Raw genomic sequence first — 12,320 nt, forward strand, 5'->3', positions numbered from 1 at the left:
GGGGCTTACTTTAAATGTATGGTCATGTAAATTTCCTCTCCCCTTATTTTTCTTTCCTTCCTTTTTCTTTCATTCCCTCCCCTGGTGGGAAGTTTTACAAAAGACAGGTCCTGTGACATATAGAGAAGCCCTGAAAATAGGAATTTACATTGACTTCAGCCTTACGATTTTGATTGCAAACTTTAAATTTAAAATTTAAAATTTTTAAAAATTTAATTTAGCTTCATTCACGTTGTGCAGAGTCCCGAGGCAGATCTACACACATGGTTTTTAATGTTAGAGAAGGGTTTTGATAACGTATTTGGACACATGACGTCCTACTTTTAAATTCCATAATGCGTTATAAAAATGGGACACCAGAGGGCACCGCAGAGCAACCAGCAACAGGAAGGCAGCGTTTTCACGTGGGGGGGGGGAGGGAGGGACCAGGGTAAAAATGCTTTAATTAGCAAGTATGCCCTGTGATGTTTTAGAACAAGATATCTAATAATGTTCTAATAATATTAAACTGGTCAGTGTAGAGCCAGTGCTTGTCACTCTAAAGCAAGTGGTTTGAAGTAGGCAGTCTCTGCAGAAAGAAGAGGCCTTTGCAATCCCATTCTTGCTACTTGGTGTGTTTTCTCATGATGGTTCTTCAGTAAGGCAAAGGTTTCTCACATATGTAGAAGTTTGCAGTGGAACAGCTCTCATCATTCCATTCCCCAGAAAAATGGATCTCTGCACAGTCTTCCTTGTTCTGATAGTCACTGGGCTGACCCTGTCTCCAATTCCTGAATGAGGAAGGGATTTAAGATACATTGAAAAATGCGGAAATGGTTCTTCTCCAGCCACACCATCCTCGACTCGCTCCCCAAATCCAAGTATATCCAAGCTATTCTCTCTAGATTTTCCATTCTGCACTTTGGTGGCTTTGACACAGCAGGGGCACAGGAAGGGGGTGCGGTCCACCTGGGGCCTGGCCTGCAGCCTGCCCAAGCCACCTGCCTCTCCTGGGAGTGACGCTGCGCCCCTGTGTGCGGATTGCCCTGCCCCCACTGCTCCGGGTGCTGGAGCAGCCAGCTGCACCCCTGGGACACAGTGACTGGCTAATTTGTTTTGTAAAATTTACACACTGTTGGATTGTAAATAACCTCAAAACAGATTACTAAGAGAATAAAACAATAAAGTTATTGGTGAAAATAGTTAAAAACAACTTTTTTGCAACATTCAAAAAAGAAATAAAAGCAGCAATAAAGTCAAAACAGATTAAAATGCACATCAACATTTTAGCTATCTGGGTAGGCTTGTCTACCCAGCTTTCTTCCAGGGAGCTCAAGGCATATCCCACCCAAGGAAGGTCTGTCACAAGACCTAGATCTGCTTACTTTCAGCAAACCAATTGCACTGTATGACTTCATATCACATCTTAGCATAAGCTGGGGAACATTTTAGCCCAGTAGGCCAGATCTTTTCCTCACTGGCCCACGGCAGGCCAACTTTGACAGGTGGGTGGGACCTATGCCATAATGGTAGCAGGTTATTGACACCCATCAAAGTTCACAGAAGGTTGGTGTAGCGCAACCTCCTGTGAATATGTACCCCCTGTGCCAGGGAGGCTCCCTTTAACTAAAAATCAGCTGGCGGTTGGTTAGAAGGAGCCCCTTTGAAGGGGGAAATGCTCCAGTCTTTGGGGCATTGCCGCCTCTGCAGAGAAAGCAGTTTCTATTGAAATCACTGGGAGAAGCACTTCCTTTGGGGGGCAGCAGCATCTGAGGGGGTATGTGAGGGACAGTGGGGCAGAAGAAGGGGGCAAGGGGGCTCACCAGGCCAAGACCTGGTCAGCTACTCCTGGGATAGAGAAAACATTGTAGACCAGGGCTCAGCAAAGCTCCTGTCTCTGTTGCCTTCCCAGGATGGCCAAAGCAGGAGCCTTGCCAAGTTTGGCTTGCTGGGGGAGGTTGCGGCATTCATAGTCCTGTGTCTTACGTACTTGTAGCTGCTTAAGTAATTGGTGCCATCAATCCACCTCCATTCCCCTTCTTCATCGATGTCATTGAGTCCAATCCAATAGCGTTCATTCCTGGTTTGAGACTCGAGGAAATTCTGCAAGGAAACCCCCCACAGGATAGGGCAGGCACTGACGTTTTGTTTTAAGGATACAAACAGACACAACTCATAGAAGTGGCGTTATTCAAGCAGCATTGCCTGCAGGGGTGCGAATGGAGGGTTGAGGGGTTGGGTGGGTGGCTGAAGGTCCCCTCAAAATTCTGTGGCTGTTATGTGTGCACACTGCGCCATGTGCTCATTTCACTCACATGCTCATGTCCCTTGCAACACGTAATGACACAACACGTCAGCACATCGTGGGATGTGTGCACATTGCGCAGCCCTGGGGCAAGCCTCAGTCATGGGGCAAGCCAGCACGGAAGATGCTCCCTGTGTCTCTGCATGAGTCCCTGCTCTGGTCTTGCCTTTCTCTAGTCAGGAAGCATCTTGATCAGCAAACCTGGATTTCCAGAGCCACACTTGCCACTAAATATCTACAGAGTGTCCACATCTTCTACTTTACAGATAACAGTCCTCTGTTCGAAAGAGTTCTCTATTTTAAGAGCTGGCTAGTTGAAGTCCATACACACACACACACACACACACACACACACAAATGAGCATATGCAAATTTTACACCATCTCTTTTTTGGTGCTACATTTCATTTTTGTATTGTCCTCAATGTCTGACTGGGCTTTCTCTCTGGGTAAAACTGAAATTTGTGACAATCACCAGCAGCTGAAACATCATATGCAGGATGTATTTTGTGCTTTTCTCCTTGCCTGCTCAGCTTGCATTTAAAGGTGATCTTACCTAATTTGCACCTTCCAAAACAATATACTCAGCTATACTCTGTATACTCAGACTTATTTATAGCATATCTTTCCTGTGTTTAGAATGATCCACCCCATCCTTCAAGATTTGAATTTCTCTGACTTTTGCAATGCAGTCTTCCAGCCGAGTAATGTGTGTCACTAGGGTGAGTTTGCATATAAATGCATATTAGTGAAGATAACATAAAAAATGTGTTATGTTAGAGGAGATTGCATTCCAAAGATGTGCATGTTAGGGGAAATTTGCACTGGAAGAGAACGTCTTTTTAAAAAATCTCTAAAACCTGATATGGAAATGTGGAGAAGTGAACTTAAGACTGGCAATAATGAAGAATTGAGAGAAACCAAAATGGACATGTTTGCCCATCCCTAGCTGCCCACAAGGGAAGCTGAGCCCTGAAGTCATTGTAAGAGGCTTCCCAGCATCCCTCACCATTGTTATCTCAGGGCGGTTGGGGCCTTGTTTCAATTTCACATTTGCGTCTTATTTCTACTACATTAAATGTAGTTTCCCACCAAAAGACCCTGGGAAATGTAGTTTGAGGTGTCAGTAAGAACTCATTTGAGAGGCAATATATCCACACACATACAAGGACCAATATTCTAGCACCTTTACCTGCTTGGCCTCATCATGAATAACCACCAGACTTGAATTACGTTGACCACATTGAGATTCAGCTATGTGCCAAGTAAATTTCTGTACAGAGAAGTAATAACACCGACCGTCAAAGTATTCCCATTCTCTGCTTCTGGAACCACATGGGAACACTGGCAAAAGAGAAAAGGCACAGAATGAAAGCCCTGACCATGGCTTCACCCAATGGACTGCAGGTGGAGCGGGCACGCTCCGGCCATCCTTCCACAGCCTTCCCCACCAGGAGGAGAGACGTAACCTCTTTCTGTTTTAATATAGGCATGCTTTCTAAATTGTGAAGAACGGTTACAATGTGGGGCTTTTTAGGGGATAGAGAAAGCCTTTTCTCCCTCTCTCAGCATAGCACTGGATGGGGGCATCCAGGGAAGCTGAAGGCTGGAACATTCAGGAGAGACAAAAGAAAATACTTCTCCACAGAGTAGATAGTTAAGGTGGAATTTGCTCCTCTAGGGGGCAGCGATGCTCACTGAGGCAGCAGCAGCAGCAGCCAAGCCCATTTCATCCCTGTAATCCTGGGGGCGCTGGGGTTGTGAGGGTTTGCAGCACATCAATGGCACAAGCTCATGAGTTACACCTGTTTCTAAGCTCCTCCAGCTCAAGGGACTCACAGAGTTCCTGGCCCAGGAGGTGCTTAGAGTTCAGGCTTCCCTGGAAGATGCCGCTTTGATGGGGAAGACCTGCCTTCTAAAGCCAGGCATTGGAGGAATGATTGTGGATGATAAATTATGCCCCTCCTGCAGTGGAAACAGGCTCTCTGGCGTAATGCCAGGCGAGAGCCACCTCCCCCAGGCTATTGCAGCCGCAAGCCCCAGATGGTTTTGGCAAGACACTTACGCTCCTTGCTCATTTCAAGCTGTTTATGCATGTCATTCATTTCTGAAAAAAACTTTGACCCTGAAATTTTAAGAAGAAATACAAGTAAACTCAGAATATTAGAAATTCAGAAGAGAGAAAAAGAGATAGGGTGGGACTTCTTCTCCCATTCCACCATCACTTGTCACAAACCAGACAGGTAGATTCTGGAAATCCCAAATTAAATTAGTCCCAACACCTAATTGCTATTCCTCTTGGACAGCTTCCATTCTAGGATGAATAGCAGAATTGAGGTGAGGGGAGAATAATTTTTGTTAGAGTAATGACAGAAAACATTAGTAAGAGCACATATCCTGCATGCACCTCCGGATATTTTTTATTTCTTTACATGGTGCCTGGGGGAATCCCAATGACCAGGGAAAGAACTCTGAGAGCCTGGAGGAGACAGTGCTGGGCTGGTTGGTCCACTGGTCTGACTCAATATCCGGCAGAAATGTATATGCTGTCTCATCCCCCTTGGCCATTTTGGCTGTCTTGACTCACTAGTCAGCCATTGGCCATCCCACCAGCCCAAGTTTGATTTTCTGAACAGTTTTCCAGCAGCTTTCAAAGGTGAGAATCTGAATTGGGATGGGAACCCCACATTTGGTCATAAAGCTGGAGCATTTCAGACTTTGGAGTCCTTTAATTACCACTGGAGATCAGTAGCCCCAGCAAGATGATGATCAGCAGGTAAGCGAGAGCCAGGAGCCCATAAACCAGGAAAGAGGAGCTCCATTTCCACTGGGGGAATGACCTGCCTTTCAAAAGAGAGAAAAAGAAGAAGGTAGAATCTTATGGCCATTTGTCCTTATCTTGAACACATTCCTTTGTGGATAATGGAGGTAAGAGTGGATTTTACTCTATATTTTCAAAGCATAATGTTTCTCCACACACCCCCGCCCTAGTTCCTTCCTCTCTCACACACAGTTCCAATTTTGTTAAATTCCATATTACAGTGGTGCCACTGGTTATGAATGCTTCTGGTTACGAACGCTTCAGGTTAGGAGCTCCGCTAACCCAGGAGTAGCTGCTCCTGGCTGTGAACTTTGCCCCAGGATGCGAATGGAAATTTCGCGCCAGAGGCGCACACAGCAGGAAGCACATTAGTGAAAGTGCGCCTCAGGATAAAAATGGTTTCAGCTTAAGAACAGACCTCTGGAATGAATTAAGTTCGTAACCAGAGGTACCACTGTATATTGCAATTTCTTCCATTCTCACTAGCGCAGATATTTTTAATAAAGCTTGCATTCAGGGGAAGGTTGCTGTATCATAAATGTAGAGAAAAACTTTAAATAAGCAAACTGTGGGCTCCCCTCATTCCATCCTCTATTTCACCAAATTAAATCCACTCTCATTCCAAACCTTTTAGTTCCTTGTAGCTGGGTTGTTTTCGCAGTTTCTTATCTCATGATCTCTAGCACACACCTGTAGTTTAGTCCAATTAAAATCCAATTAACAGGATAACCTTTGCTTCCAGGAATGGGGTGGGGGGGGTCACGGCAGCCGGAGTGCCCCGTGCACCCAGTGCCGTTGCCTGCCCTCGCATTCCATGGGGAAGCGAGTGCCAGACTGCCAGGCAAACTGCAGGTGAGAGCCTGGTTCCTCTTCCAACCGAAGAGGAATGCAGATAATGAAATTCCCCCATCATTATCTGATTACCTCCATCTGTCTCTCTCCCGCAGTGTTGGGAGGGACGCCAATTCTGGTGCACCGGAAACAGGAAGGCCCTTGATTAGAATTTCTGATCCTGCTTCTCTCAGACACTCAAGTCATTTTTTACAATTTTTACGTGCAGTACTTTGATGATTACATAGTATATAAATATCTTACAAAGATAAATTAAACACTAGAGCAGATGCAACCAGACCCTCTAGGTCCATTCGCCCTTCTTTGTGAGCAGGCCCCAAACTGCTCTTGTGAACCGGCAAATGGCAGGCCGAATTGTCTGCCTGCCACCAAATTGACCCTTGGCAACAGTGTGTGTTCCCTGGGGCACGGGATCAACTGCCCAATGGTTACGCCTGGCCATTTGGCCTCTTCTTTCTTTGCAGGTTCTCCCACCCTCCCTCACTTCAGGATGTTGCTGATGGTACAACCTGGTTATGGACTATGTCGGCTGTCATATTTGGGCCGAGGAAGGAATTTTTCCATTTGGCAAATTGGCATCAGCCATTGGGTTTTTGCCTACCTTGTAGCAATCACCACAACTTTCTAAAGTAGATTGGCATTGGGTAAGCTTAGATCTTGGATGGAGGGGAGGTTGTAGCCTCTGACTGCCCCTCCAGGTAAGGGTATCCTGTTAAAAGGATCCAGGAGTAGTGACTTCTGTCCAACACCTAGAGGGGGGCTAGGGCCACTGCATTCCTCCATCAGGGACCACTTTTGGGGTGCCCCGATTTGATGGAGGTCATAGGGCATTATTCCCTGTCGGTTGGCTTCAACCTTAGAGGCCCTTCCAGCAGACGGGCTGGAGTGATATTTGTGTGGCTTATCCCAATGCCTATGGCCAAAACCTACACATCTGTAACCAATAAAGTTGTGGCCTTATTGGATCCCATACTTATTTAATCCCCAGGGAACGGGGTGGTCATGGGGCCTCAACATGCAAGTCAGGGAAGAGAAGAAGTCAATTAATTAATTCCAGCTTCAACACTGCCAGTGAATTGCTGGTAGGAACTGAGTTGGTCAAAGAAAGTTTGACCAACATTGCCAGCCTGCTAACCTTCCTTCAAACGGTATATTGCTGGCATCTCCATACGCCTGCCAGGGCCAACTTCCTGTCCAAACATCTCCTCTTCCTGACACCAGGTACTGGAAGTAGGCCTAATTCTCAGATCTGAAGCTGCTTTGTGCAGTTCCACTTTGGGTGCTTATTGTGGTGCCCACTCCAAAGCCACAGGAAGGAAAGCAAATCTTTCTATTTTTCCTCTACCCCAAGTCAACTGGAAAGACTCCTAGCACAAAGACAAAGGACCTGTTAATCTGGAATTTGGAAGGTTGCTTACCCCTTAGATGCAATTTTGAGTCCCCTAATAGTGACTTCAGATCTGGATCCAGTATTGGAATAGGTTTACCACAAATGGCTTCCTGACTTGTTGGATCTGGATCCAAACCTTGAGGCCACTGCATGCCACAAATACTTACCTGTTTTTCTTGGAGCCATGGCTTTCCCCATCCTGGCCAGATATCCGTGGTCTCCGTCTTCCACTTGCTCATGGACACCAACAATACCCATCTTGCTTTTGTCTTCAAATTTCTCCTCTCAATGCATTTATAATAGAAGTAACAAATTGAGGAACTAAGCATCTGTTTCTTTCCTCCCCCCCTTCTTCCTGTTTGTTTGGAAGAATGGGGGAAGTTAAAACATGTGCCACCCACTGGTTTCAGGAATTAAGCTCCTTTTAAGAGGAACTTCTAGACTTATATAATGGCACTTTAAGAAATTGTCCCTTCCTCTGAGAAAACCAGACATTGCAGCATGATATCTCCATGACCCATTTTATCTGATCTTGGCTGGATCTAAAGACATCAAAAAAGCATTTCAGGAAAACGCATTGTAAACTTCATAGTGGGAAATCACATTGGCGAAATAAGGAACTCCATAGTGCGAGTAGATAAATAGGTACTGCTGTGGCAGGAAGGTAAACAGTGTTTCTGTGTGCTCTGGTTTCCGTCACGGTGTTCCATTGTGCCAGAAGCGGTTTAGTCCTGCTGGCCACATGACCCGGAAAGCCGTCTGTGGAGAAACACTGGCTCCCCCAGCCTGAAAGCGAGATGAGCGCCGCAACCCCAGAGTCACCTTTGACTGGACTTAACTGTCCAGGGATCCTTTACCTTTCTTTTTTAACCCTTTATGGATGATAGCACTGTGGAAACAAAAGCTGAGTTTATGTGAATGGAGGAGAACTTCCACAGACCATGTGTGGCTGTTTACTTTTACCCTACTTTTCTCTTTCTCTCCATTGTAGGTATTGCCATACCAGATACACTGCCCAAGAATCCTGGGAACTGAAGGGCCCTGGGAAATGTAGCCGTGAGGGGTATAATATAGTTCCCAGGATTCATTGGGGATGTGCTTTAAATGTATGTTGTGCACACAGCCATCACCTCCTCTTTCTGTGTTTCCTCCCTTCTCTTAGCATTAATTACTCAAATGCTATAATTAATTCCTAGACTCCTCATGCCGGATACATAATCTTGTTATTCTGAATTAAAATTTTAAAAAAATTTAAAAATTAAATAATAAAAAATAAAATTAAAGGATCACTTCAAGCCAAAGTGTTTACTGTTAAAATATGTGTGAGAATTTCTCACCCTGAGAGGAGCCCATTCTGTGTGAATTACCTGCCCTGTAGAATCTGCCTTAGAAGTGGCAGGAGATAAGTCCAGAGCAGAGACTCATGCAGAGACATCGCTCTAACTGAGTCCATTGTGTGAGCTGTCCATATGCTTGGCAATGGCTGTTACTGGGGAGGGGGCTTGACCCCTGCAGCAGCAGCACCCCAAAGTTTATACATGCCTCCAACTATGTGTCTTCTCCACTCTTCTGTTGCAACACCTTCATGGGACTCTTGTGTTCACTTCCCTGAAAAATTATTTGGAAAACGCTGACTCCAAAAGTTGCTCAATCTAACACAAGCAACAGTTCTGAGTTCAAGAAAGCATTCCTTAGCATTCCTTATAGAACTACTCATTCTGTCCTTATTTTTAAATTATTCCTCCCAGTTTATCAAAATCCCAAAGCTTTGATCAACTTAATGTTGCAGCCACTATAAACTTTTCCCACCAAGAACCGTAGTATTATTGGGCAGCTCCTGGGGGAGCTCGACTGAATTGAGGTGCCTCCATTTGGGGCATTGCCCTTTAAGAAAGCACTCTGACTCCAGGGGAATTATCTGGTATAACAGGGATCAGATCTTTCAGAAACCCAAAATTTTGCGTTCCTCATACGGTGCATCAAGCTGTGAGGTGTTCTCTGCTGCTGTTCTGGAGAAGTGAATTTAAAGAGTCCCATGTAAGCATTGCAGTGAAAGTGTGTCAAAAGAAAAGAGAGATGTAGTCATAGAGTTGCCTGCATGGCACAAGGGAAGGAAGCCTCTGCACATGCACAGAAGGCTGCATCCAATGTTCATCACACTCAGAGTACACCTATTGAAATTAATAGACTGAGTACAATATAGCCCACTGATCCTGGCTTCCTGAACAAAACCCCAGATGGAAAATCATAACCAGAGTGGAATGCAACCTAGCCTGAACAAATAAACTCTGCCAGCCATGTTTTAATGACAAAGGGACATGTAAAAATTTTCTTTTGCCTGTGTGAGACAGATGTTGAGACAATGTGTGATTGACAAGGGCATGTCTGGATCTCAAATTTCTGCTGACACCACTCTTCTTCTGTGACATATCCGTAATGTTTTGATGACACTGTAAGAAATGTATTGTGGGAAACTGTGAGAACTTTTAAAAACTCATGTAACCTTTCTTCTGGCCTTCTTCTTCTTTGTTCGCTTTACACATCAAAACCTTTGTTGCAACAAATAAATTATCAGCCTCCTGGTCACTGATTTGCTCCTTCATTGGTTGGCTGAAGTCTCTCGTTTTCTGACCAATCCAGAACCCACAGGGCTGGACTCTAGCAAAGACTGGAGGTGCTTTAAGTGGCAGACCCCAAGATTTGTCCTTTTCATGTACAGATGGCAGTGATGTAACATAGCATGCAGGTGTGGAGGCTTGCAAAGCAAGGTCTACAAAAGTGCTGCTCAAAATCCCTAAACTGCAGAACTTCAAGGGCGTGTGTGAAGTGACCCTAATTCACCTATGGGACTGTGTTGAGATGTCTGTTGGCTGAGGTTTTGGGGCATGGGTGTAGTCAAGGGAGGGGGGCAGCTGCCCCCATTAAATCAAGTAAATCAATACTCAACTAAATGAGGTTCTGCCCCCCGACATAAATCCTGGCTATGCCCATGTTTTGGGGTTCATTCTCTGGGAAGCAAGTTTCGACTCATGGCTGTCAGCTGGGCTCAAATTAGGAGCTTTGAATCTTTGGGTAAAGCAGTTTTGCAGAAATGATTGTGAAACCCTTTTATAAAGAAAAACTACTCATCATTTTTTTGGAAAAAATAAATATAGTATATTGCATAAGATGCTGCTGAAATTGCTTACCAGGTCAAAATACCAAAAAAAGGAAGGAAATATCCTATGTTCCTAAAAACCAAAGTAAAGTTTATGGGCCGTATTCAACTACTCTATTTTGCTAGCACAACGGGGCTTCCCCTTCTCCCGCGCCTCCTCGAAAGACGCCTGGTGGCTGCGCTCCCAGAAGAGCATGTGGCACAGGGAAATTGCTCCACTGGGCAAGCAGAAGTGCTATGCTGGATTCCATCCTAGATGTCCCTGAACCCCACGATAAGCTTTGCGATATCCCATATAAGAAATCTCCATGATGAGGGGACTCCCTCCTTTATGCCCAAGTATATGGTAGTTTATTCAGTCCAAATTACCCTGCCCCTGCTGTATTTGCACATCAGAGAGTGGGAGGGAGATGCCCTCACCTGATGCAGATAACCTTTTGGTGTGTCCCCCCCCTACACCCCCAACTCCTATTCACCAAGCTGTTATCTGCCCATGTGTGTTCAGATGGCTGTTAGGGTCTCTTCACATTACTGCCCACTCTGCATCCAGTTTTCTGATCAGACTCAAGCTGGTTTGAAAAAAGAGACTAATTGAACAGCAGTCTTTGTCAAGAAACCACAGGATCAACATGCATTGTGGCTAATGTCATGTGAATGTGGCTTAAAAAAAAAAAAATAGCAGTGAGGTGCAGAGTCAGTGGTATTGCGCCAGGGAGGCAAATCTGGCTTTTGAGGCTTAAAAAAAACCCCAGACCCCCACCTTCCAACCAACTGATGTCACTCTGATGGACAAGAGGATGGGTTTGATTTTGTCTTAGTTGTGCGCCCACTTCTCTAGAAGAGTAGTGCTGCCTGCAAAGGGGCTTTCAAACAGCCTCTCACTGCATTGAAGTCCCAACACCTGAGCTTGTTTGGAGGTTCTAGCAGGGGAGCGCAGCTATCGTATACCCTTGACCGAAGAACGGTACACTCCTTCTATCTGGGATGGTCGTCCTCTTCCACCGAGCGCGCAGCTTCGGGAGGGACGCACATGGAGTGGTGAGGGAGGAAGGGGACACCCGCCTAGCCAGCCAGATCAGCCGAATCAACCCTGGCGATCAATGGGGTGACAGATGTCGCAGCCAGATCGCCCTCACATCCTCACATATAATGATATATAATGAACTCAAGAAGGTATTTAAAAGTACCTTTCCTAAGAAACCAGAGGCCTTTCTTTTGGGCATAGTTGGCCAATGGGTGCCAAAGAAAGAGAGAACATTTTTTATGTATGCAACAACAGCAGCAAGAATACTTCTCGCCAAGTACTGGAAGACACAAGATTTACCCACCGTGGAGGAATGGCAGACGCAAGTGATCGACTACATGGAGATGGCTGAAATGACTGGCAGAATCCGTGACCAGGGAGAAGATTTGATAGAACAGGACTGGAAAAAGTTTAAGGACTATTTACAGAAATATTGTAAAATCTCGGAGTGTTAATATGTTGTGGGAAGTGAAGGTGACAGGGTTTGTGTGACTTGGTTAAAGGTAAATTAAAAGAAGAATGCTAAAAAGGAGAAGGGGTTATGAACAGAACATTATTATGTCATTAGTATATAAGATGAGATATGGATTAAAATAAATGGAAAATCGGGACATAATAAATTAGAAGAATGCAAAATTAAGTATGGTTTAATAAGGGTTTGAATTTGCTGAATTGGATTAGAATAAAGAGGAACACAAAAAAGGGGGATGTGAGGAGGTCAAGACAGAGGGGTATGGAACTCCATAATTTTAAGAATAAGGGTTTTTTTTTCCTCTATTTTTTTTTCTTTCTT

At 45.0% G+C, this 12,320-nt stretch overlaps 1 protein-coding gene across 1 annotated transcript; it reads right to left on the reverse strand.

The window, feature by feature from the left end:
• Positions 1–419: 419 nt before the first annotated feature.
• Positions 420–7,610, reverse strand: LOC128404003 (hepatic lectin-like). Its single transcript, XM_053369250.1, has 6 exons — positions 7,514–7,610; positions 5,020–5,127; positions 4,349–4,408; positions 3,476–3,627; positions 1,970–2,082; positions 420–770 (listed from the first exon to the last, which is right to left on the reverse strand). Exons 1-6 carry the CDS (start codon positions 7,602–7,604, stop codon positions 635–637), a joined length of 660 nt encoding a protein of 219 aa, XP_053225225.1. The 5' UTR covers positions 7,605–7,610; the 3' UTR covers positions 420–634.
• Between the last annotated feature and the right edge of the window lie 4,710 nt (positions 7,611–12,320).

The sequence above is a fragment of the Podarcis raffonei genome, chromosome 2 (genome assembly GCF_027172205.1).
Source record: "Podarcis raffonei isolate rPodRaf1 chromosome 2, rPodRaf1.pri, whole genome shotgun sequence".
Lineage (NCBI taxonomy): Eukaryota > Metazoa > Chordata > Lepidosauria > Squamata > Lacertidae > Podarcis > Podarcis raffonei.